The sequence below is a fragment of the Pelophylax lessonae genome (genome assembly GCF_965119305.1).
Source record: "Pelophylax lessonae genome assembly, chromosome: 2".
NCBI classification, from domain to species: Eukaryota; Metazoa; Chordata; class Amphibia; order Anura; family Ranidae; genus Pelophylax; species Pelophylax lessonae.
Genome location: NC_138769.1, coordinates 146956371 through 146983268, shown reverse-complemented (window position 1 = coordinate 146983268; position 26898 = coordinate 146956371). Strand labels below are relative to the sequence as shown.

The 26898-nt window shown below is 46.7% G+C and overlaps 1 protein-coding gene across 1 annotated transcript in view; it reads left to right on the top strand.

Moving 5' to 3' along the window:
- Window positions 1–26898, top strand: part of NLK (nemo like kinase) — a 371107-nt gene that overhangs the window by 298672 nt on the left and 45537 nt on the right. The window contains exon 7 of the mRNA XM_082244542.1: window positions 10230–10331. Within this exon, the coding sequence (XP_082100668.1) occupies window positions 10230–10331 (102 nt within the window). The remainder of the gene's footprint in view (window positions 1–10229; window positions 10332–26898) is intronic.

The following is a 26898-nucleotide window of genomic DNA, read 5'->3' as shown; positions in this document are numbered from 1 at the left end:
ATATGAGCTACAACTGCATTTATTGAAATTGGTTGTGAGCCAGTTGCAGGGTGGTACTGCCTAGCAAACAAGATAATGAGAATAATTTTTGCCGCTCTGCATTGCAAAGCGCTGCAGCATATGTGTACATCCCATCCGCTGCCTTTGCCACTTAAGGGGGAAAGTTTGGAGGGGTAGTTTGCCTTTTCTGCCTCCTAACTAAAAGTGTAAACTAGGCCTTTCTCAGGGTTCACAGGTTAGTAAGTAACGCAAACTTTGGAAGTCAGTAGCATTAATGGGGCCCATCTTTCTCCAGTAGACTGCAATCAAAGAAAGACATACCTCATTCATGTCTTTTCACTTCAGCTAAAGAAATCATGATTTCCACTTTAACCAGATATATGACAAATTGAAACGTCTTGTGTATCTTGGCAATAAAGTTATTTGTAGCCGGTAAGAAAAAAAGTGATGGCGGTAGGGCTTTCTTTGATTGCTCTGTATTTATATATTTGAGGTTTGAGAGGCAACACGGTGAGGTGGGCTGGCGACATGATGGGGTCAGTTCCAATCTACCAGTCATTGGCCCACAATTGACCAGTACATTGCAATTCACGGGTTGCTGGTCCCAGATTAAAACATAGTTTGTATGCATGTGTTTTGCAAGTAAGGTGTTACGGAGAGAGCGCATGCACCAAGAAACACCCTAATATCAGCAGAATAAAATTCCTCACTGGATTGTGCCTAAAGATTCTGTCACAACCTGTAACTGGATATCTCCAGGCAGTCAATGTGACAATAAAACAAATTCCATGATGTGGCATGGTTTAGAATTTCTGCTGAAGTGTGGGAAATTTTAAGCAGGCTGTCAAAAAATGACAAATCAGAAATAAATTAGATTTGCATAACCTGCTCATTAACTTTGTCTACTCTACATATCTCCTTTCACCTAATGTACAGTACAGTATCAAGGCTCTGAAGTATTTGTTCCTTGTGTATTTGTTTGGATACATAGGAAGGAAGCTTTGAAACCAGATCAAAGATTTTAGCTGGCATTTGTACAGTTTTTTGAGTACTTTTGATCTGTGACTTATTAGTCAGTTCAGAAACATTTAAGAAAAAGGAAGGAATTGGCAAATGATTTCTCTGGTAGAAAGCCTGGGAACAACGTGTACTAGAACCACGGAGATGACTGATCAGCTGGAGGTGGCATCATGCAGACAACTATAGTCAGATAACAATTTAGAAAGAGGTGTTTGTGTTATATTGCATAAATCATAGCAGGCTTCTACAGGGTAAATTAAACTTTGACAGCTGCTGTAGAAGTATAGAGGGATTCCCTTGTTTTGCCTGTTTCTCTGGAGCTATGAACTCCAATTTAACTGCAAGGCTGACTTCCAGTGCTGGAAACTTGCAACATTCCTAGTGAGTTATCAGAGATAGAGGTGGGATTGAATGTAAAGCTGGCTGATTGAGTGATCAACTTTGGTACAACCAGCCTGCCAGATTTTATAGGTGATTTATTGCTAGCAGTTTCCTCCACCCCGCAACCCCTCCAACTCCCCCTAAAGAATGCAATAGCTCTCCAGGAGGTATTGCCTAATTAACATTACTGTGTTGATGGGGAATTGTCTATGGCCGTCTGCAGGAAATCTTACTTCCCCTGTAGCAGACTGACCTTATTCTCCTAAGATACTCATCTTATACCTAGGCACAGTCATTTTGCTAGAGCTGAAGGACTACCTTTTTAAACCTGTTCTCTTTCCCTCTCTCTGTAAGTTAGTGTATTTAAACCCGAGCGATAAACTTATCTTATTTTGGTCCGTAGTAAATTCAAGCCGGTGTTGTCTATAAATTTGCAAAATCCAAATCTTTAATGGCGCTACACTGGTAACAAGCTAATGCGTTTTGTCTGACAGCCTTCCTTATAGCACCTATCTTATTTTGGTCTGTTAAATATACAGTTGAAAGTATTTTGGTAGTGCTAAACAATTAGAAACGTTGCTGCTTCTCCATAGATAAGGTACAGTGAGCAAGTGTTTCACTCTAGGACAGTAAGTGCATTACTGGCAGGATAAAAAGGTAAAAATAAAGGAAGGAGAGGCTTAAAAATGAGAACTAATGCAATCACCACATCTAAGAGCTGGCAAGCTGCAGTATGTTTTGGTTTAGATGCATGTTAAAGTGATTGTAAACACTCAAGGCTTTTTACCGTCATGCATGAAGGTAAAAAAAATACCCCACCTCTATGCAGCAGCCTCCCCCCGTTCCTGCAATGTGCCTCGACTATCTCGGGACTCTCCCTCCTCATTGGCTGAGACAGCAGCGGGAGCTATTGGCTGTCAATCACAGCCAGTGAAGACAGAAGGATTAGGGCCGAGCTGTGGCTCTGTGTGAATTGACCTGCAGAGCAGTGGCTTGGGAGCGCGAGCCTGCTCTGGTGCCCCCAGTGCAAGCAGCTTGGGACTTTGCAGGTAGGAGGAGCCAGGAGCACCGGAGAGGGACCCAAGAAGAGGAGGACCGGGTCTGCTCTGTTCAAAACCACTGCACAGAGCAGGTCAGTATGACATCTTGTTTTATTTTTTTTTGTTTTTTTAAACAAAAACAAATCATCTTAATTATCACTTTAATAACAAAATAAAACTTGTAAAGCATAATATATCCATATTTTGTGACATGTTAGAAATGTATTCATTCAGATTTGTTGTCCACTTTAATGCTGTAGTAACTGCTATGATATTGGTAAACCACTGAAGCAGGATATCCTCTGAGCTGTGACCCAATTGCTTAGATCTCGTCATTAGAAGCAAAAAGTACATACAGATCCTTCTCAAAAAATTAGCATATTGTGATAAAGTTCATTATTTTCTGTAATGTACTGATAAACATTAGACTTTCATATATTTTAGATTCATTACACACAACTGAAGTAGTGCAAGCCTTTTATTGTTTTAATATTGATGATTTTGGCATACAGCTCACGAAAACCCAAAATTCCTATCTCAAAAAATTAGCATATTTCATCCGACCAATAAAAGAAAAGTGTTTTTAATACAAAAAAAGTCAACCTTCAAAAAATTATATTCAGTTATGCACTCAATACTTGGTTGGGAATCCTTTTGCAGAAATGACTGCTTCAATGCGGCGTGGCATGGAGGCAATCAGCCTGTGGCACTGCTGAGGTGTTATGGAGGCCCAGGATGCTTCAATAGCGGCCTTGAGCTCATCCAGAGTGTTGGGTCTTGCGTCTCTCAACTTTCTCTTCACAACATCCCATAGATTCTCTATGGTGTTCAGGTCAGGAGAGTTGGCAGGCCAATTGAGCACAGTAATACCATGGTCAGTAAACCATTTACCAGTGGTTTTGGCACTGTGAGCAGGTGCCATGTCGTGCTGAAAAACGAAATCTTCATCTCCATAAAGCTTTTCAGCAGATGGAAGCATGAAGTGCTCCAAAATCTCCTGATAGCTAGCTGCATTGACCCTGCCCTTGATAAAACACAGTGGACCAACACCAGCAGCTGACTGAAGCTGACTGTGGGTACTCTACACTGGACTTCAGGCATTTTGGCATTTCCCTCTCCCCAGTCTTCCTCCAGACTCTGGCACCTTGATTTCCGAATGACATGCAAAATTTGCTTTCATCCGAAAAAAGTACTTTGGACCACTGAGCAACAGTCCAGTGCTGCTTCTCTGTAGCCCAGGTCAGGCGCTTCTGCCGCTGTTTCTGGTTCAAAAGTGGCTTGACTTGGGGAATGTGGCACCTGTAGCCCATTTCCTGCACACGCCTGTACACGGTGGCTCTAGATGTTTCTACTCCAGACCCAGTCCACTGCTTCCGCAGGTCCCCCAAGATCTGAATCGGTCCTTCTCCACAATCTTCCTCATGGTCCGGTCACCTCTTCTCATTGTGCAGCGTTTTCTGCCACACTTTTTCCTTCCCACAAACTTCCCACTGAGGTGCCCTGATACAGCACTCTGGGAACAGCCTATTCGTTCAGAAATTTCTTTGTGTCTTACCCTCTTGCTTAAGGGTGTCAATGATGGCCTTCTGGACAGCAGTCAGGTCGGCAGTCTTACCCATGATTGTGGTTTTGAGTAATGAACCAGGCTGGGAGTTTTTAAAAGCCTCCGGAATCTTTTGCAGGTGTTTAGAGTTAATTAGTTGATTCAGATGATTAGGTTAATAGCTCGTTTAGAGAACCTTTTCATTATATGCTAATTTTTTTAGATCGGAATTTTGGGTTTTCATGAGCTGTATGCCAAAATCATCAATATTAAAACAATAAAAGGCTTGCACTACTTCAGTTGTGTGTAATGAATCTAAAATATATGAAAGTCTAATGTTTATCAGTACATTACAGAAAATAATGAACTTTATCACAATATGCTAATTTTTTGAGAAGGACCTGTACTAGTTCAATAGCTTTTACTTTGCATTTTCTGGGTTGCCGAATACCATCGATAACAATCCTGTGTGTAATTTATGAAAATATTTTAATGCGTTTGTTACCCCTCTAAAAACACAGTGCTTGTGCCGTATAATTTGGCCCCCTGTAAAACCTGAAATTGCTGGCTGGTCCTGCCAGGTTCTGCTCTCCCCCTGTAAACTGACCACGGTGTATCATGGCTGCTGAGCCCTGACACCATGGTCCGTGTACGTGCCGCCATCATCCACAGCCCTGCTGTCTCCCTCTGTTCTCCTCCCCCCTCCCCTCCCTGCTTTCTGCCTCTGTGTCAGGTGCCCGCTCCCTCCCCTCCTGCTGCCGAAATAACTTTTATTATACAAACCCAATTCCAAAAAAGTTGGGACACTGTACAAATTGTGAGTAAAAAAGGAATGGACTAATTTAAAAATCTCAAACTAATATTTTATTCACAATATAATATAGATAACATATCAAAAGTTGAAAGTGACACATTTTAAAATGTCATGCCAAATATTGACTCGTTTGGTTTTCATGAGAGCTACACATTCCAAAAAAGGTGGGACAGGTAGCAATAAGGCCAGAAAAGTTAAATGTACATATAAGGAACAGCTGGAGGACAAGATTGCAACTTGTTAGGTCAATTCGCAACATGATTGGGTATAAAAAGAACCTCTCAGAGTGGCAGTGTCTCTCAGAAGTCAAGATGGGCAGAGGATCACTAATTCCCCCAATGCTGCGGCGAAAAATAGTGAAGCAAGATCAGAAACGAGTTTCTCAGAGAAAAATTTGAAAGAGTTTGAAGTTATCATCATCTACAGTGCATAATATCCAAAGATTCAGAGAATCTGGAACAATCTCTGTGCGTAAGGGTCAAGGCCAGAAAACCATACTGGATACCCGTGATCTTCGGGCCCTTAGACGGCACTGCATCACATACAGGAATGCTACTGTAATGGAAATCACAACATGGGCTCAGGAATACTTCCAGAAAACATTGTCGGTGAACACAATCCACCGTGCCATTCGCCTTTGCCAGCTAAAACTCTATAGACCAAAAAATAAGCCATATCTAAACAGGATCCAGAAGCGCAGGCGTTTTCTTTGGGCCAAGGCTCATTTAAAATGGACTGTGGCAAAGTGGAAAACTGTTCTATGGTCAGACGAATCAAAATTTTGAAGTTCTTTTTGGAAAACTGGGACGCCATGTCATCCGGACTAAAGAGGACAAGGACAACCCAAGTTGTTATCAGCGCTCAGTTCAGAAGCCTGCATCTCTGATGGTATGGGGTTGCATGATTGCGTGTGGCATGGGCAGCTTACACATCTGGAAAGGCACCATCAATGCTGAAAGGTATATCCAAGTTCTAGAACATATGCTCCTATCGAGACGTCGTCTCTTTCAGAAAAGACCTTGCATTTTCCAACATGACAATGGCAGACCACATACTGCATCAATTACAACATCATGGCTGCTTAGAAGAAGGATCCGGGTACTGAAATGGCCAGCCTGCAGTCCAGATCTTTCACAAATAGAAAACATTTGGCGCATCGTAAAGAGGAAGATGCGACAAAGAAGACCTAAGACAGTTGAGCAACTAAAAGCCTGTATTAGACAAGAATGGGACAACATTCCTATTCCTAAACTTGAGCAACTTATCTCCTCAGTCCCCAGATGAGTTTGCAGACTGTTATAAAATGAAGAGGGGATGCCACACAGTGGTAAACATGTCCTTGTCCCAACTTTTTTGAGATGTGTTGATGCCATGAAATTTAAAATCAACTTATTTTCCCCTTAAAATTATAAATTTTCTCAGTTTAAACATTTGATATGTCATCTATGTTGTATTCTGAATAAAATATGCAAATTTCAGAATTCCACATCATTGCATTCTGTTTTTATTCACAATTTGTACAGATGCTTCAACTTTTTGGAATCGGGTTTGGATAATCCTTGTTTTGTAATGATAGGTGCTCCTGCATAGTTACATAGTTTGTGAGGTTGAAAAAAGACATCAGTCCATCCAGTTCAACCTATGATGTGTGTGTGTGTTTGCTTTTAACCGTACATCGTATACCCCTGTATGTTGTGGTCTCTAAGGTGCCCATCTACTAGTTTTTTTTAAACTATCAATGCTCCCTGCTGATACGACTGCTTGTGGAAGAGAATTCCACATCCTTACCGCTCTTACAGTGAAGAACCCCTTACGCACTTTAAGGTTAAACCGCCTTTCCTCTAGTTTTAGTGAGTGGCCACGTGTCTTATTGTATCTCCTTTCTCTGAATAGTTTGTTCCTTATGCTAGGGTCGCCAGTACAGTATTTGTACATTGATATCATATCCCCCCTTATTCGTCTCTTCTCCAGAGAGAATAGGTTCAGTGCTTGTAGCCTATCCTCATAGCTGATGTCCTCCATTCCCCTAATCATTTTTGTTGCCCTTCTCTGGACTTTCTCCAGTTCCAGCACATCCTTCCTGAGGACCGGTGCCCAGAACTGGACAGCATACTCCAGATGTGGCCGGACCAGAGTCTTGTAGAGCGGGAGAATAATCTCTTTATTTCTGGAGTGAATCCCCTTTTTTATACATCCCAGTATTCTGTTGGCTTTGCTTGCAGCGGCTTGGCATTGCATGCCACTGCCAAGCCTGTTGTCTACCAGTACCCCCAAGTCCTTTTCCATCCTAGACTCACCCAGAGGTTCCCCCCCTAGTGAGTAGCTTGGTTTCTGGCCCCCAGGTGCATTACTTTACATTTTTCAACATTAAACCTCATCTGCCATGTAGTTGCCCACCCTGTTATCCTGCCACTGTGTTATAAAAAAAAATGCTGGCTATACATGTTTTCAGAGCGCCCCTCAGGGGTCATGTGACCAGCCGGCTCTCTCCTCCTGATTGATGTCGGTGGGGGAATATTGGCCCCGCCCACAGCTGTCAGGCAGGGAGAGGAGAGTGGCAGAGGGTCACGTGATGGCTGATCGGCGCTCTGAAATCAGGGAAAGCCAGCATTTTTTTTTTTTTTCCATCGTTCAGTATATTTTATTGGATTTTCATAGAGAACAACAAGAACAGAAATTGCCAGTGATAATGAATGTACAGGTGAAATGGGTAAGATGCATAACTTAATTAACTGTAACAGCAGACAGGAGACTCTATATCTATTTGAAGTAATGGTGAGTACTGTCGTCTACTACTGGGGCGCTAAACCCACCCCTGACACCCCATCTGGGAGCACAGCTGCGCCAAGGGGGGATCCATAGCACAACCATCTGCAGCTAGACCCAGTACCTGTATCTGCGGAGCACGATAGCACTCTTGCGAGGAGAATAAGGCACGTGCCGCGCCAATCCGGTCAATAGTAACCGTTACAATAAATGGCAGGCTCGGGACGCCAAATTCCTCAGCATTCTCAACCAAGTAGTTCTCAGGATTTAGAATAAAGAGACATATGGGATAACATACTTTTTTTTTTTTTTTTTTTTAAATAGTGACAGGAGCACCTATCATGAGGAAACAGAGGATTATATAAACTTAGCAGTGTGGGTTAACAACTATATTAATAACTTTGAAGATTCACTGCTAATCTAGGTGATTAAGATTGACCTCTCTAAAGGTAAAATTGCATCAGAAGCAAAGAAAATACTAATAGACCTGGCTTCAGGTCCATATTGATGATGGACAATTCTGCACCTTGAGAAAACGCAATAAACAAGTGACCAAAAAAAGACAGTTCTAAGCAGCAGTAGGGTGACTGTAACTGACAAACATTATTAATTTTCCCTAAGTTCTTCAAAAGAACATGATACCCAGGTGCCCTTTTTTTTTTCCTAAGCAACATTGCACTGAGCAGTTTTTGTAGCAATTACTGTTCTCAGGGGAGTTTTTGTTCCGATTACACGTTCAGCTGCAGCATTCACAACAATCCTTTGGCAAGCTCTGAGGACCAGGTGCACAAACCCCCACTGATAAAGGTTGAATTATACCCTTTTCTTTGCCTGACAGGTATATTTGCCTACTGCTCGCTTTAACTCTTTCCTGTGCACTGTTCTTCATTGTATATACCTGCGGCCAAGTACGCACTCAGCCTAAAGGGTGTTTTTTTTTTTTTTTTTACGAAAATCCTGGGCTTTTATATCCAGGGGTTTGGAGCGTTCCCAACCAATCTGCACTAAATTTATACAGCAACCTTTTGTTTCCTAAGTCTTGTTTTAGTGTTTTAAATGAGCAAATATTTGCTTCTACCTGGAAGTGTGGAAAACCAGTACTGTTAGTCCCCTTGCACATGGGTCTACCCATTGTGCGTGTGCAATCCTGAATTTTAGTGTGCCTGGGAAGCACAGGTGCAATATCCAGTATCAATGCCCACAACCTGAAATACGCATGGCAGGGCTGAACACTGTACTTGGTAGTAGATGTGTTTCAGGCCCTGTGCATGCAGGGACATATGCCCAGAACTTGGGCATTCTCGTTTTTTTGGATTCTAGAACCTGTATGGATTTGGCTACTTTTAGACGGTAAAATGTAGGTGCACGGTTTCTCACTCCACTGCAATGATGTTCCCATCATAAGTAGGATTAGATGCCAGAGCTTCTTAAAGGAACGGTTGTACCTGTGCCAACACTTTGGATGGCCAGTGTTTCCTAGAAAAGCACAGCGCTCATATGCATGTTTCATAGTAGAGAAATAGATGTAATAATTGTAGAATGAAGAGATTCTAAAGCCTGTAGACACTGACCACCTCCCATGGATGCCAGGCATGGTCTTCATCAAAGTTTCAAATGCTGTATTGGCAAGGGATAGATGGGGACAGCATAGAGGGTCCGGATTTATAAAGTGATGTAACTGCATTTACGCTTTGAAGGGCAACTCCACCTAAAGAGGAAAAAAAAATTGGGCTTTTGGCAATATAAATTGCAGGCTTGTTTATTGCAACTGTCTGGAGCCCTTTCAAAGTTAAGAGTTGGTGTAACTTGATTCTCCTTAATATAAAATAGTATAGAGTACCATCCTCTTTATGGCCTTATAGGCTGAATTTTATACATGCCATATCGCGTGACTTTTGCCATAAATTATTTTCTGTTTGAATCTAAACTTGAAGATTGCTTGCCTTTTTGTTACATGTACAGCAACATTTAAAGTCGGGGGTGCTCAACCTTTTGAAGAGCACGGGCCATTTAAGTGATTTGGTAACCGATCGCTGGCCACAATGAATTATGGGCATTTTACCACCCCCTAAATAGCAAATGTAAATGAGCCCTTACTGTTCTGAGTCCCCTATAATGCTACTTTCTCACTAATGTGCTGTTTCCTCACACCCCAGGTGCAGTTCAGGGCACCAACGGCTTTCCTGTGGGTTAGCTTCCCTGACCCCCAGACTTCAATTACATCTTGCGAGTGTGGTACACTTTCTGAAAGTGCACCAAAACTCCTGCATTCAGGTGTTTTGGCGTCCTTTCAGAAAGCACACCATACCTGCACGATAGAATATAAGTCTATGGATCTGTGCAGCTAACCTGCAGGAAACCTGCAGGTGCACTGCACACACGGATCAGTGTGAAAGTAGCCTGATAACATTGCAAAAATATTAAAATATATCTGATTATGCTCATTGCTGGGATGCCCAAACTGTAATTAGCATAAACTGACTTTCTGCATCTGCAGGAATCGCTGGCTGTAGAATGTCGCTGTTCCAGGCAGCGTGCATTTGGTATTACTCCGTCTGAGACAGAAGCCAGTGCTTACATACATAAAATACTGTAGAATACTATGTTTGCACAATTCTTTATTTCGTTTCCTGGTACTTATTTGTCCTCTTGATTTGTTTTTCAGTTGGACTTGATCACGGATTTGTTGGGAACACCGTCACTTGAAGCAATGAGGACGGCTTGTGAAGGCGCCAAGGCACATATACTCAGGGGTCCTCATAAACAGGTAATGCAGCCATCTGGATGAATTTACTGTAGAACTAAAAATAAAAGCATCACGCAAAAGCTGAAAACCAAGGTAGCCATACATTTGAAGTGACTGTCCTAAAAATGTCCTAATTGAGTGCAGGCATACAGAGGTCTGCACAAAGCACTTTATAGTGACACTAAACTCTGGTTTTAGGAAGACATATTCAGTATGCATTCTTAACTCAAGGTAGCTTCTGTTGCGCTCAGCCTCTTCCTGATCTCCAAATTCATACTACAGTAATCAGTGCTAAAAATATGCACTGTTACTGTACTAATGACACTGGCAGGGAAGGGATTAACACTAGGGGTGATCAAAGGGTTAAATGTATGCCTAGGGGATGTTTTCTAACTGTAAGGGGGGTGGGCTTATTGGATCAACACAGGAACCTGTGTTCCTAAACAGAAGTAACACAGGAGCCCTGTGTTGATTGCGACAGAACAACGGTTTGCCGTGTTTATAACGGCAGACAGCGGGTTCTATCTTCCCAGGGAGTGATCGCGGGTGGAAAAGACAAAAAAGAAAGAGAGGCGCACTGACCTAGAGCATTACCATAAAACCATTTATTTAAAATATTAAAAAGTGTACGAAGTACTCACAAGACTGGTGTGATACAACACACATCAACATAACACATGCAATCTCCAAGGTAGCCAAGGTCCCAAATGTAGCGAATGGACATGCAGATGGTCGCATGGGGCTGCTGTGGCTAGGCTGACGCGTTTCAGGGGCGAACCCCCTTCCTCAGAGCCAGAAAGAGTGCTGCTAGATCACATGCCGGACGGCCGAAGACCAAATGGGAGCTGGCCCCACCCCTTCCTGCTTCGCCCCAAACCCAAAGGCGGGACAAAGGGGATGGAGGGGAGGGGGAAAAAAGGGAGGGGAAAGGGGAAGTGGGGCTCATAGGATAGGAAGGGTTACAAGAAAGGAAGGGGGTGCTGGGACAGGGAAGGAACATGGACGAGGGGGGGGGGGCGGGGACACTTGTCCAGCCCGGGCCAAAATCGCCCACCTTCCAAGGCCAGCCCGGACTGTGTGTGATCAGCAGCAAAGTATACAGCACATGAAACACTTGTTAAAACACAAAAGGGAGAATAGAAAACCAAATGTGATGAATAATACATTGAGAAAATGCACAATCAGTACCTTAAATCTTAAATCTGATTGTGAATTTTTTCAATGTATTATTCATCACATTTGGTTTTCTATTCTCCCTTTTGTGTTTTAACAAGTGTTTAATTTGCTGTATACTTTGCTGCTGATCACACAGTCCGGGCTGGCCTTGGAAGGTGGGCGATTTTGGCCCGGGCTGGACAAGTGTCCCCGCCCCCCCCCTCGTCCATGTTCCTTCCCTGTCCCAGCACCCCCTTCATGTCCCTTCCTCCCCCTTTTTTCTTGTCGCCCTTCCTATCCTATGAGCCCCACTTCCCCTTTCCCCTCCCCCTCCCTTTTTTCCCCCTCCCCTCCATCCCCTTTGTCCTGCCTTTGGGTTTGGGGCGGAGCAGGAAGGGGTGGGGCCAGCTCCCATTTAGTCTTCGGCCCTCCGGCATGTGATCTAGCAGCACTCTTTCTGGCTCTGAGGAAGGGGGTTCGCCCCTGAAACGCATCAGCCTAGCCACAGCAGCCCCATGCGACCATCTGCATGTCCATTCGCTACATTTGGGACCTTGGCTACCTTGGAGATTGCATATGTTATGTTGATGTGTGTTGTATCACACCAGTCTTGTGAGTACTTTTTTAATATTTTAAATAAATGGTTTTATGGTAATGCACTAGGTCGGTGCGCCCCTCTTTTTCTTTTTTCGTCTTTTCTACCAGTTGGTTCTGGATACCCTTGATCCTGAAGGGGGCGGCAAGACCGATAGCTCTTTCAACACCTGAGTTTGTAGTGCACCTCTTTTCACTCCATCAGACCGCACTCGAGCGCCGGAGATTTTGTTTTACTAAGTGATCGCGGGTGCCCAGTGGCAATGGCGGCCACTGGCCCTGCAGATCAGCTTGCCCCCACGATCGCTAACGAGGGGCGACGTATGGGTACAGCGATTTGCGCAGCCGAGCCACCTTGCCGCGGTATATCTGCGGTGGGTGGTCGGCAAGAGGTTAAAGTCTTACTGTTAAATAACAAACATGTCATACTTGTCTGTGCAGTGGTTTTGCACAGAGCTGGTGCAGACAGCATGATGGGGTGTACCTTACAGTGTGTTTTTACACTTGTGGTGCAGCTTCCCTCTCCATTCATGGAGTCACTGAAACACGTTTCACCACCTGATCCGCTATCCGAGAATGCCAGGGCCTCTGGGGCCCCACAACTGGCTGCAATGAGGGCGGTCCTGGAGTCCTTTGGTGTCCAAAGTGGATTTGGTCCTGGGAAAATGGGCTACCAAAAGCGTCCCCCGCCTTTACCTGCTTTCTCTGTCTCTTCATATCCAGGATCTGAATCGGCTACCATGGATGCCAGTATTCAGGGTCTGCGTCCACGCACCCCGCGTGCTCAGATAGGGAGGATGATTCCTCTAGCCGCACATAAAAAGGCGCAAGTGGATGCACTGATTGTATCTGTGTGGGGAGCCTTATGTTTGGAAAATGTGACTAATGCAGCATCAGAGGCGCGGGTCACCTTTGGCATCCACAAGTCCTCCAAAGCAGCAAGGTTGTTCCCCTTTCCCGCCTTCTTTGATGATATTGTCTCAAAACTGGGTGGGTCCCCAAAACGCACCTTTGCAATCCCTAAGCGTTTTGCAATGCAGTACCCGTAGGAGTAACAACTCCTTTTAAAAAAATGGACGGTTCCTCCTGTAGTGGACACTCCGGTTTCCATGTTGAATAAAGCTACGGTAATTCCTGTAGAAGTCTCCGGTCTTCTCTGATTCGGCTGATAGGAGGTCGGAGGCCTTGACCCGCCATATGTTCACTGTGGCTGGGTCGGCACCTAGGCCGGTGTTTACCATCATCCTGGTGTCACAAGCTATGACTGAATGGGCAAAGGTTTTACGCCAGAACCTGGAGGAGAAACCGCTCCCTCCTGAGTTTGTGGAGCGGGTGGATCAATTGGTCAAGGGCTACAGTTGGTCTGTGACGCCTCTTTGGATGCCGCTTTCTTGCTCTCTAGACTGTTTGTCTCTGCGGTGATCCTGTGGCGCATTATCTGGCTGAAGTGCTGGTCTGCGGACCAGGCTTCTACGAAGGCCTTGTCCGATCTTCTTTTCGTGGGAGATCACCAGTTTGGAACTTGCTTGGATGTCATCATTAAAGGCCTCACAGGGGGAAAGAGTAATCTTCTTCCTCAGGCTTCCAAGGTTAAGGAGTCCAGTCGCAGACGAGGACCCTCCTTTTCTGCTCAAAAGCGGCCTTTTCGTTCCTCTGGATATCAGGACAAGGATCAAAACCCTTCAGGGCCTCCAATGGGGGTTCCAAGAAATCTTGGTCGGGCAAACCAAGAGCGGGGTCTGCCAGGCCTGCGGACAAAAACTCCTCCACATGAGGGGACGCCCTCACCCGTATCAGTGGTGGGGGGGGCGTCTTTGCTGTTTTCTCTCGGCCCTGGCGATTTTTTTTTCCACATCTGTTAGCCTCACACTCTTTGGTGCATACTTTTCTCCAGGAAGTGAGACAATTGTCTCCTCTGGTGCAGTCTCAATTGCCGCTGTGGGATCTCAATTTGGTCTTGACAGTTCTTCAGAAACTTCCCTTTGAAAATATTAGGGAGATTCCCCTGCTTAGATTGTCCCAGAAGGTGGCCTCCTTGGTGGCTATTACTTCGGTACGCAGGGTGTCTGATCTGGCGCCGCTGTCTTGCTGTTCACCTTTTCTAGTTGTTCACAGGGATAAGGTGGATTTTCATCTGAATGAAGACATTGTGTTGCCTTCCCTGTGTCCTAAGCCTAAGCATCTTAAGGAAGTTGCCTTGCATTCCCTGGATGTGGTTTTGGCAATCAGGGTGTACCTGGCAGCTACAGAGTCATTTTAAAAGTCAGACTCGCGGTTTGTCCTCACTGATGGACCTCGCAAGGGGCTGGCTGCTTCTGCTGCGACCATTTCCAGATGAATCAGACAGACTGTGGTTCAGGCTTATTCTATTAAGGGTCAGGTTCCTCCTTTCTCTGTCAGGGCACACTCTAATCGGGTGCTTAGTGCCTTCTGTCATCAAGTGCCAGTGGTGCAAGTTTGCAAATGGGCCACTTGGTCGTCTGTGCACACATTCACAAACTTTTAGTAGATCTGTTGGCATCTGCGGATGCCTTTTGGCCGCAAAGTGTTGCAGGCTGCTGTTTAGAGGATCTGTCCTCCTTTGAGGGTGTTTTTTTTCTGGTGAGCTCCAGTTCTCAGTTGAGCTCCATGTAACCTGGTTGGCTAGGTTTAGCCTTTGGGAAGTTTGTTTTCTGCTGTTCCCACCTCTCATGTTTGACATTGCTTTGGGACATCCCTACAGTCATGAAGATATGGGATTTCTCTTTCGTTAGTTGACGGACACAGCTCCTTATCGTCTCTGACTCTTGTGGTATCCTTCTCTCCATAGGAGTAGGACTAGGCAGAAACAAATTTGACTATGCCCCTAGGGCAGTCCTAGGGGGTATACTTCCTGCTATAGGACTTCAGTTTTTCCTGCCTAGTCAGGAGTAATGACCTGTTTCTTGCTGGGATCTCTGGTCCTGGCATTTTCTTCATTCCTTTTTTCTTCTTTCCTGTGAGAAGTATAGTCAACTGCTGGACTGGGCGACGCACTGGATAGCGTAAATCCTTAGGGTGTTCCCAGCCTGGCCAGTTAGCAAAACCCAACTTTATCTCCACGCTGGGTTGTCCGTGACATAGCCCCACTGGATGGAGAATGCCCAGTGAGTGAAACACCTCGTGAGGACACATAGCCCTGGTCACGACCTGAGTAGCAGTGTACCTCTGGCCCACAGCACCCTCGTTCCAAGATGGTGCGGTGGAATGCCTGGAGTGGTGCCTGCTCGGTTCCCAGGTGTGGTGAGTAGGGCCACCCCCCCCCCCTCTCCTGTGGGAAAATGTTGGGGTGGATGCAGGCCCTTCCGCAGAGTGGGTCCAGGTTTACCTCGGGGATTACCAGGTGGGAAGAAAGGGCACATAGGGGGGGCCTCAGGTTGTAGGCCCCCCCTATTTGCCCTTCCTTCCCACCTGGTAATCCCCCTCCTCACTAGTGGGGTTCCCCTGCACAGGTCACCTTCCCTTAGTCCCCCTCTCCCGGGCTGGCCTGGCTACTTTCAGGGTAGGGGTCACGTGGTGTTGGGCTGGAGGGGGAGGGAGTGCTCAGCCGGCGGCTCACAATACAGTTTTGTGGCAATGTCAGGATGGGGGTCCCTGTTAGGGCCCCCCTGGCGGACTACAAGTACCTGGTGGGCCGTTGGGGGTCCTGGGTGCCCATTTCCCATTGACATCAATGCGGCGGCCCCTTTTCTTGTAGTCTGTGAGCGGTGATGCTGCAGTGGGCCTCTAGCGGCAGTGACAGCGTTTCCTCCTCTCTGATCGCCGCATGGCAAGCAGCTTGGCCCTCTGTATCCTTCCCCAAGTCGGTGATGGCGAGTCTCCCTCTTTCTGCTATAGCAGTGCTGCTGGTGCTCTGGGACTTGTAGTACCACTGCTGCAGCGGTGGGGGGGATTATTTTAGCAATTTGTTTCACATATTTCGGGCGGACCCCAGGTTAAAAATTGAGTCCCTGGAGCATGTCTCACCGCCTGACCCACTCTCGGAAGCTTTGGGACCCTCTGCCCTGGCAACCATGATGGTGGTCCTGCAGTCACTAGTGTCAAAAGTTGATATGGCCCTTCAAAAGTGGCCTAGCAAGAAGCGCCCCCTGCTTTCACCTGTATCCTCTGCCTCCTCGGATTCAGAGGTGGATTTGGCCGCCGTGGATGTGAGTCAACCCACCGGGTCTGTGTCCACTCACCCGGAGTGCTCTGACAAAATCCTCTTCCACTACAGCCACGCATGAAAAAGGCGCTTGTGAAGGCACTGGTTGTTTCAGTGCGGGAAACATTAAAATTAGAGGACACAGCTAATGCTGCGTCGGCACAATTTGGTACCCGCAGACCATCCAAGGTGACTAAGGTGTTCCCCTTTCCTGACTATTTAGATGAGATTGTCGCAAATCAGTGGGGATCCCCGAGACGCATGGTTGGGAGACCTAAGCGTTTCGCTAGGAGGTATTTTTTTGAAGAGCCCCTTTTGAAGAAACGAACAGTTCCACAAGTGGAGGATTCTTAGGTATTTTTTTTTTTTTTAAAGACCCGGTGGACAAGAGAGCTGAGGCTCTGGTCCGATACCTTTTCACCGTGACAGGTTCAATTTTGAGGCCGGTGTTTGCCATCACCTCGGTCTCCCAGACCTTAACGGAATGGGCAAAGCTTCTGCGCCAGGATTTGAAAGGGGGTTAACATCCTCCTGAGCTGATGGATCAGTTGATACAGGGGTTACAGTATAGCTGTGATGCCTGTCTGGATGCGGCCCTTTTAGCCTGCAGAGTGTGTGACAGCTGTGATCCTTCGCCGCATGATTTGCCTGAAATGCTGGTCTGCGGACCAGGCTTCCAAAAAAGTGTTGACTGATATCCCTTTTGTAGGAGACCACCTGTTCGGAGCTTCTATGGAAGAGATCATTAAAGGTCTTACGGGGAGGTAAGAGCAAAGAGCCTCGTTGCAAACGTGGTCCTTTCTTCTTGGCTCACAAACGGCCCTTTTGTTTCGCGGGCTCGCAGGACAAGGGACAAAAATCCACCCGTAACTTCGGATGGTTCCAAGAGGCCCTGGGCTGGTAAGTCAAAAGTGGGTTCCACTGGTTCCACAGACAAGCCTTCCTCTGCCTGAAGGGGTGTCCTCACCCGTATCTGGGGTGGGGGGAGGTCTTTGCTTCTTTCCAGACCCGCAAATCTTTCATTCAAGACAAATGGGTCCACGAGTTGATTCAGTCCGATTACAAGATTGCGTTTCGGTCCTTGCCTCTGGCAAGGTTCTTCCCTTCCAACTTGCGCCTGCCCCCTGATCGGCTGCAGGGCCATAACGGGGCCGTGCAGGATCTGCTATCACAGGGAGTAATTGTGACGGTTCCAGAGTTGGAAAGTTTTCAGGTATTTTATTCAAATCTGTTTACAGTTCCCAGGAAGGAAGGCAAGGTCTGTCCAATCTTGGATCTCAGGGCCCTAAATCGCTTTGTGCAGGTTAAGAAATTTCGGACGGAGTCCGTTTGCACTGTAGTGGCATCCCTTCATCAAGAGGATTTTCTGGCCTCTATCGATATCAGGGACGCTTACCTTCATGTCCCAGTATGTCGGGCACCAGCGTTTTCTTCGATTTGCTGTGGGAGAGGAGCATTATCAATTTGTTGGGTTACCCTCACTTCAACGCCTCAGGTGTTCACAAAAGTGTTGGCCCTGGCGTAAGCCTTGCTCAGGCAGGGGGGGATTGCAGTACTGGGGTAACTGGATGATCTCCTTCTGCGAGCAGAGTGCGAGTCTGTCTTAAGAGACAATCTGGACATCACTGTGCGAATTCTGCAGGAGTTTGGCTGGAAACTGAATTTTCAGAAATCGGCTCTGAATCCGTCTAACAACCTGGACTACCTGGACCTGACTTTGGATTCAGGCTCAGCCAGGGTGTTTCTTCCGGAGGTAAATCTACTGAAGTTGCAGCATGCGATTTGGCTCCTGTTTAACAGTCGGTCGTGTCTCAGGATTTGCATGCAGGTGCTGGGCTTCATGGTCTCCACCTTCGAGGCGGTTCCATTTGCTCAGATCCATACCAGGCCTCTGCAAAAGGAGATTCTTGCCAAGTGGGACAAGAATGCTCAATCCCTGAAAATCTGATCCTGTTGAGCCGGGGTGCGAGTGGAGGGGGACTTTCTGTCCCTGTGGACTCATCGGTTGCACCGGTTGTGCCCGGTAAGGTTCATTCAGACAATGCCACGGATGTGGCATATGTCAAGGAGGCACAAAAAGTGAATGGTCTCTTCACCCGGAAGTGTTTCAACAACTGTGTCTCCGGTGGGGGAAACCCGGATGTGGACCTATTAGCCTCTCGTCAAAATAGTTGCTCATGTTGCATAATCCCATGAGTGCCACATCCCAAAAATTAAGTACAAAACCAAAAGGAGTTCCCCTTGGGTGGGACTTTATAGGCACTAACTTAACACACACTGAAAAATATGTAAAAAATATGAAAACTTTATTGAAAAATTTATACAATTTGGATAAAAACAGGCAAGCTGCATAATACATCACATGTAACATCACATGTAGCATTCCATTGTTACATGTGATGTATTATGCAGCTTGCCTAACTGTTTTTATCCAAATTGTATACATTTTTCAATAAAATTTTCATATTTTTTACATATTTTTCATTGTGTGTTAAGTTAGTGCCTATAAAGTCCCACCCAAGGGGAACTCCTTTTGGTTTTGTACCTATTAGCCTCTCGTTTCAACTGGAAGGTTTTCAACTGGAAGGTTCAGAGATTTGTGGCAAGGTCTCAGGATCCATTTGCCGACGTCAGACGCTCTGGTGGCCCCTTGGGGTCCGTATCGTCTGATTTACGCTTTTCCTCCACTACAAACTCTGCTGATACTTCTGCGCAGAAGGGATTCCAGTCATTCTGGTGGCTCCAGACTGGCCTCGTCAGTTTTGGTATGCAGGCCTAGTAAGGCTGGTAGCCAATGCTCATTGGAGACTCCCTCTCAGAGAAGATCTTTTGTCTTGAGGACCGATCTTCCATCCTGCTTTAAGGTTGCTGGCTTTAACGGCTTGGCTATTAAATGCCTGGTACTGAAGGACTGAGGGTTGTTGGATTCAGTGATTCTTATTTGTGATCGACGGATATCGTTTTTTTATTGCTGATACCAATATTTTTTTTTTTTCACAGGTACTCTGGTGGTGGGATCAGGGGGTCTAAAAGACCCCAAACCCCTCCTCTCCACTTAAAAGCATTCAAATGCCAAGTTTGGCTGTTTTGAAGGCTCGCATTTTTTTTTAATTTGCCGCCGAGTACCCGGTAGTGATGTCAAGACCTCACTTCCGGGGTCTTTTACATGGAGATCCGATCAGAGCAGAATGCGACTTTGATCGGGTCTTCTCTTCAGCAGCTGTGCAGGTAGGTGGGACGGGTGTGCAGGCATCACTTGGTACAAGCACTTTCCCAAAATATCGGTAACCTCAGGGGCCGATTTTGATATATCGGGGAAAGTGCATATCGGCCCCCGATATATCGACATTGCCGATAATTGGTCGATCCCTAATTCCTACGCTTTTAATTTCCAATATTGTTTATTAAAGTTTTTTGCAAAAAGAAACAAAGTGTACAACAGTGAAATTTACACCCATAAGGCTTAATCATATATTTCAAAGATAGCATAACATCCCATAATATAAATCAAGGCACAACTGATACAGATATGGCCGGTGTAAAATAAAAAAAAAAACAAAAAAGAATGCAACAGAAACAGAATAATACTAGGAATGGCAGCCTGAATCGGCCGCCAGGTTGGCCAGGGGCCCGAGCCCCCCCCCTCCGGCGCCCCACAAGGGAACACGCTGCGCTCTAGGAGGGAGGAGGCCCCAGACCCCCGGCCCTGGCCCCCCTATTCCTACGCTTTTAAAAGGTAGAAAATCTACTTTAAGGAAGATTTATCATCGCATTTGGTGGGCGTACATATCTTGGTGTGAGTCTCAGGGGTTTTTTCCCCATTTTCTTTTTTTGGTGTCCGTCTGCTGGAGTTCCTACAACAGGGTGTAGATCAGCGTTTGGCTCTGGGCACCATCAAGGGCCAGATTTCCACCTTGGCAATTTTTTTCCAATGGCCGTTGGCTGCAGTTTCTTTGTTTCACACTTTTTTGTCCAGGGGGTTCGCCACTTGGCTCCCTGGTGTCTTCGCAAGACCTCAATCTGGTACTGTCGGTTCTTCTAAAACCGCCTTTTTGAAAATATTTGTGAACTTCCTCTGCTTACTCTGTCACAGGTGGCCTTCTTGGTGGCTAATACTTCGGCACGCAGGGTGTCGGAGCTGGCTGCATTGTCCTGTCAGTCACCTTACCTGGTGGTTCACAGGGACAAAATGGTGCTCCGTCCCTGTCAGTCGTTCCTTCCTAAGGTCGTCTTGGGTTTCCACTTGAATGAAGACTTTGTGTTGCCTTCCTTGTGCCCTAAGCCTAAACATCCTAAATTGCTTTACATTCCATTGATGTGGTTCCTGCAATCAGGGTGTACTGGCGGCGACTGAGTTGATTCGGAAATGGGATTTCTCTGTCGCTCATTGACAGACGTAGTCCTCGTTGATTATTAACATCTCGGGTTATACTGCCCTCTACAGGAGTAGGACTAGACAGGAAAGAAAACGTTCTGGCCACACCCTAGGGGCAGTCCCAGAGGGTATATCCTCTCACTTCCTGCTACAGCAAATCAGTTTTTTTCTGTCTAGTTAGGAGTAAGGACCTAGATGCCTTGCTAGGATCTTCGGTCCTGGCAGGATTTTTTTCTTAGAAAGATTTTTTAGACCGCTTTTTTCTCCAGTGTTCCTGTGAGATCTTCAAGCAAGAAAGCTGGAACTGGGCGACGGGCTGGATGTTGAGATCCAGTGGTCACCCCAGTTCAGCCTACGAGCGCGTGCAGCCCATAGCTCCGTGCTGGGTCGGCCGCGACATAGTCCCACTGGACAGGGACTGACCCTGCGAGTTAAACGTCTCGCTTAAACGCCAATGACCATGAGTCACGGCGTCCGTATTGGTCGACAGCCCTCCCACCCCGGTGGAGAGGGGTACTGTCAGGAGTTGGCGCCCGCCTGGTTCCAGTATGGTGAGTAGTATGTTCCCCCTTTTCCCCCTGACGGGTTTGTGGTGAACGCGGGCCCCTCTCTGAAATGGTAAGGATGGGTCTCCCCTCTATCCTATAACATGTCACAGATCCCCCTATTTGAGTGTGATTTTTGTGAACAAGAAACCAGGAGGCTTGGTTTGGGAGCTGACAATCTAATGTCATTTCAAAACTGTAAAGATGACTGAAGTCAGTGGCAGTACTAGAATATTACTGTGGTAGCATAAGGTATCCTACCTGTCAGAGGTGTTCACAGGGCGATGTCTATGCATGTATAACTGCAGTCCAGATCGCATTCCTCCAGCAAGGGCAGGCTGCCTTCCGACGGCCCACGGACCGCATGCGGCCCGCCAGGGTCCGGTACCGCCGGCCAGGCTGATCACCATCCAGGGTGAAGTTTGGGGGGCCGATGTACTCCCGCAGGCCGCTAGGCCGAATACATCATCCCGCAGGCCGCTGCTAAGCCGCCGCTATCCTACAGGCCGCCGCCATTGTCTTGCAGAGCACACGAGGCCGCCATATTGGCGTAGCCTCGTGTCTCCAGCATGGGGCGGCCATGTTTGAGGTGACCAAACACCTCGTGGAGCCAGAGGGAGGCGCCGGAAGGCGTGTTAAGGGGTGGAGCCACCTCCTTTACCCAGGAAAAAGGGCCAAAGACTTCCTGTCTGTAACAAGACAGCACTGAGCAAGCTGATGAAAACTTCTGTGCATCAGGGATGAGCCTTGGGGTCTCTCTCTCTCTGTGGGGTCCAAAAAGGCAGGTAACACTGAGGGGCGCTGTTGCGACTGGGGGATACAAAAAAAAAAAAGTTTTTTACTTTGTCATTTTTTGTCGCTGCCAAATGTCTTGTATAATCATTGACCCTGCCGCATAGGTATCCCCACCTGATCCCCTCAAGGTGGCCGCAGGACCCTCCAGTACCCCACTTGTTTTTAATGCATTATCGGCAGTTTTGGAGTCTTTGGTATCCCGGGTGGAGGTGGCCTGTCAGGGACGGGGGTCAAGAAGCGACCCCCGCCTACCCCTATTTTTTATCTGATACTTCAGATACGGATTCGAAGCTGGTCAATGCAGCTACAGGTCCCTCTTATGGGGCTGTTGTCTCAGGTAATGTCTCCTCAGCAGTGAGGAGAACGTTTCTGCCTCCGCCATAGCACAAGAGTGGTGGATGCACTAGTTGTGTCCGTCCGGGAAACCTTTAGTCTTGAGGTTACACCGGCAGAGGTAGCTGAGACTGAAATTCTGTTTTTGTACTTGTTAGCCTACCAAAAGGGCGAAGGATTTTCCTTTACCCAAATGGGGTCGTTTTGAAACGAACCCCTGTTATTTCCTAACGCATGGCTAGGCGCTATCCGTTTGAGGAATCCCTCTTTAAAGGATAGACGGTATCACCTGCTGTCTTGCCACAGACTGTTAGGATAAAGAGGACCTCGTAACCAACGAGGACCTTCCCTTTCTGCTCATAAAGAGTTTGTTCGTTCCGCGAGGGCGGGTGATAAGGCGAAACCCTCCAAAGCCCCTTCAGAGGGTTTTCAAAGGGCGCTGGTCGGCTAAACAAAAAGTCCGGCTCAGCCAAGCCTGAAGAATACAGCCTGATGCGCCCCTACCCATCTCTGGGGTGGGGGGATGTCTTCACCGGTTTCCGGATCCATGGCTTACCAGAACCCCGGACTAAGGGGTTCGCGAGGTCATACGGTCAGGATACAGGATCGAGTTTCGATCACTTCCACCGGTACGATTCTTCCCTTCTAACATTGAACGGTTTCAGGGGTTCTATTCGAACCTGTTCACAATGCCCAGGAAAGAGGGCAAAGTGCGTCCAATTCTGGACTTGGGGAAAGATGGAGTCCATCCGAACAGTGGTGGCCTCCCTGCATCAGGGGGAGTTCCTGGCGTCCATAGACATTTAGGATTCCTATCCTTATATCCCCATCATCGCAGGACATCAGCGTTTTCTTCGCTTTCCCAAAGATCATCCCTGGTTCCCACCAGGAGACTGAACTATCTGGGCCTAATGTTGGATACATCCTGGGCAAGAAAGTTTCTCCTTGCGGAGAAACTCCAGAAGGTTCAGTCAACGATTCGGATGTTGTTGTCCGTCAATTGGCTGGGACTGATGGTGGCCTTCTTAGAGGCAGTACCGTATACCCAGTCTCATACCCGAATTCTCCTGAAGGAGTTTTTTTTCTAATGGAATCAGAATTCCGATTTCCTGGACAATCGGATCCGGTTGAGCGAGCGGACCAGGAAGTCTCCGATGCTCAACCAGGGGAAGTCATTCCTTCCGATAGCATCCAGGTTACCAATAGGGTATCGGAACTGAGAGCGATCAGATTTTGTCTGATTTACTGGACCGAGCAGCTCTAGAGCAGCCCGATTCGGATCCAATCGCACTATGCCACGGTCGTGACTTATGTCAAGAAAGGGGCACTTAGAGTGTCCTGGTGGCCATCGAAACGACTAGCATCTTTCATTGGACGGAACGTTTTTTTCCGGATCTCCCCGCAGTGTTCACTCCGGGGGTGGGAAATCGGCAGGCAGATTATTTCAGCCATCAGATTCTGGATCAAGGGGTATGGCCTCTTCATCCAGAGGTTTTTCACTAGCTGTCCCTTCATTGGGGCACCCCGGATGTGGATCTGTTGGCACCTTGGCTCAACAGAAAGGTGCGGAGGTTTGTAGCTCGCACCCGCGATCCTCTAGCGGACGCAGCAGAAATGCTGATCGCCCCGTGGGAGCAGTATCAGCTACGGCATGCCTTCCATCCTCTCAAGTAACTGCGGGAACTTCTTCGCAGGATAGAGGTGGAGGGAATTCCAGTTATTCTGGAAATTCCGGACTGACCTCGTCGAGCCTGGTACGCCGACTTGGTGAGGCGAGTCGCGGACGCTTCTTGGAGACTTCCTCTCAGGGAGGATTTGCGGTCTCAGGGACCGATCTTCCATCTTGCTTTACAATCGCTGTCTTAATGGCCTGGCCATTGAGACCCAGGTACTGAAGGACAAGGGAGTGTCAGCTTCAGTTATTCCTACCTCTAGTTAAAGCAAGGAAAGCGACTTCCAGCACATGGAAGTCTTATATGGCGTGGTGTGAATCTTTTGGATTTCCCCCACATACCTATTCGGTGACCCGAATCTTGGTCTGTCTGCAACAAGGGGTTGAGCAGAAACTGTCCTTGAGCACTATCAAGGGTCAGGTTTCAGCGTTAGCAATCTTCTTTCAGAAACCTTTGGCTAATCATTCCTTGGTGCGGAATTTCATCCAGGGGGTCCGACATCTGGCTCCGCCAGTGCGCGCACCCTTACCGCCTGGGATCTTAATTTAGTGTGGTCGGTTCTTCAGAAACTTCTCTTTGAAGATATTAGGGAGATTCCCTTGCTTACATTATCCCAGAAGGTGGCCTTCTTGGTGGCCATTACTTCTGCACGCAGGGTGTCAGAACTGGCCGCATTATCTTGACGTTCCCCATATCTGGTGGTTCATAGGGATAAGGTGGTTCTTCTTCCAGATCCATCCTTCCTTCCTAAGTGGTTTTCAGAGTTTTCATCTGAATAAAAATATTGTGTTACCTTCCCCGTGTCCTAAGACTAGCCATCCTTGGGAGTTTGCATTACACTCCTTGGATGGGGTTCAGAAGGATACACTTGACTACTACGAACTTGTTTTCGTAAGACGGACTCACTTTTTGTGATCACGGATAGCCCTTGAAGGGGGTTGCCTGTGTCTGCCGCGACCATATCTAGATGGACCAGTCAGACGGTGGTACAGGCTTATTCTATTAAGGGTCGGAATCCTCCGTTCCCTGTTAAGGCACACTCTACTCGGGCGCCTAGTGTCTCCTGGGTCTTCCGCCATCAGGCGTCAGCGATCCAGGTTTTCAAGGCGATGACTTGATCGTCGGTTCATACCTTTACAACATTATATAAAGTTGATGTGATGGCATCGTCAGATGCCTCTTTTGGCCACAAGGTTCTGCAGGCCGCATTCTGAGGAGACTGTTGGTCTACCTCAAGGGTTTGTTGGGTGTTTCACTTAGGTCTCATCTTTTTGCACGATGAGTCCTTGATGCTTCTGGTTGGCTCCGGTTGGGCCTTCTGGATTTTGATTTCTGTTATCCCACCCCTCATTTGTGGTACTGCTTTGGGACGTCCCGAGTTGTTAATAATCAACGAGGACTACGTCTGTCAATGAGCGACAGAGAAAAATGGATTTTTGTAAAATCTTACCGTAAAATCCTTTTCTCTTAAGCTCATTGACAGACGTAGTACCCGCCCCTCTGTTTTTGAGTTGGGTTGGGTTAAATTCTCTAAACACTGCTTTGTGACATAACTGATTTGCTGTAGCAGGAAGTGAGAGGATATACCCTCTGGGACTGCCCCTAGGGTGTGGCCAGAACGTTTTCTTTCCTGTCTAGTCCTACTCCTGTAGAGGGCAGTATAACCCGAGTTGTTAATAATCAACGAGGACTACGTCTGTCAATGAGCTTAAGAGAAAAGGATTTTACGGTAAGATTTTACAAAAATCCATTTTTCTTGTTTGTTTGTCCTTACAGATGGATCTCGTAAGGGGCAAACCGCATCTGCTGCGACCATTTCCAGATGGATAAGGCTGAGGGTGGTGCAGGCCTATTTAATAAATGGCCAGGTTCCTCCTTTCCCTGTTGAGGCACATTCTACCAGAGGTGGGGGACTTGAGTCACATGACTTAAGTCCGACTTAAGTCACCAGTTTGAGTACTTGAGACTTGCTTGACTAAAATTAAAAAAACTCGACTTGACTTTGACTTGGTAGTCATGACTTGAGACTTGACTTTGAGTTGAGACATATGACTCGAAATGACTCTACTTTTTTAAGTTATTAAATATTTGCATTTTCTCAAGATGTGTTAAAGCAAAATGAATGTGACTGTTATGTTTCTGACACCACAGTCACTTAAAACACCTCAGTGTGTTCTGATTTTTAGGACACTTACTGTTTAACAATGGAAATCGTTTTTAGCGACTGTGGTGTTGAAACATGACCGGGCGAAGGATTTTGAGCTGTTTGGGCATTCAAAGTGTTTCTTAAATATGCCAAGAAAAAAGCACTAACCAGTTTTGTTAATGTTGAAAATAAGACAAAACCTTTCCTGACCACTGACTTTTAACTAATTTAAAGGTGAAAATTAGGGTAGATCAGTATTTTGACTTGATTTGTGACTTGACCAAAATAAATGACTTGACTTGCTTGACTTCTAGCAGGGACTCGACTTGACTTGCTTGCTTTTCACCACAGTAACTTGAGACTTGCTTGTGACTTGCACATGTGTGATTTACTCCCATGTCTGCATTCTACATGGGTGCTTAGTGCCTCCTGGGCCTTCCGTCATCCGGCGTCAGTGGTCCAGATGTGCAAGGCGGCCACATGGTCATCTGTGCATACATTCACAAGGTTTTACAAGGTGGATGTACTCACATTTGTGGATGCTGCGTTTGGCTGCAAAGTTTTGCAGGCTGCCGTTGCATAGGCTCAGGTCTGTTGAGGGTGTATTTTTTCCTGGTGGTAAGCTCCAGTTCCTGGTTGAGCTCCTTGTTTACCTTGTTGGCTTATGTTTAGCCTCTTTTGGGAATTATGTTCACTGCTGTGTTTTCCCACCCCCTCATATTGACACTGCTTTGGGACGTCCCCAGGTTCAAAGAAGATATGGAGGTGTGTCCATCAATGAACGAAAGAGAGAACTGGATTTTTGGCCTA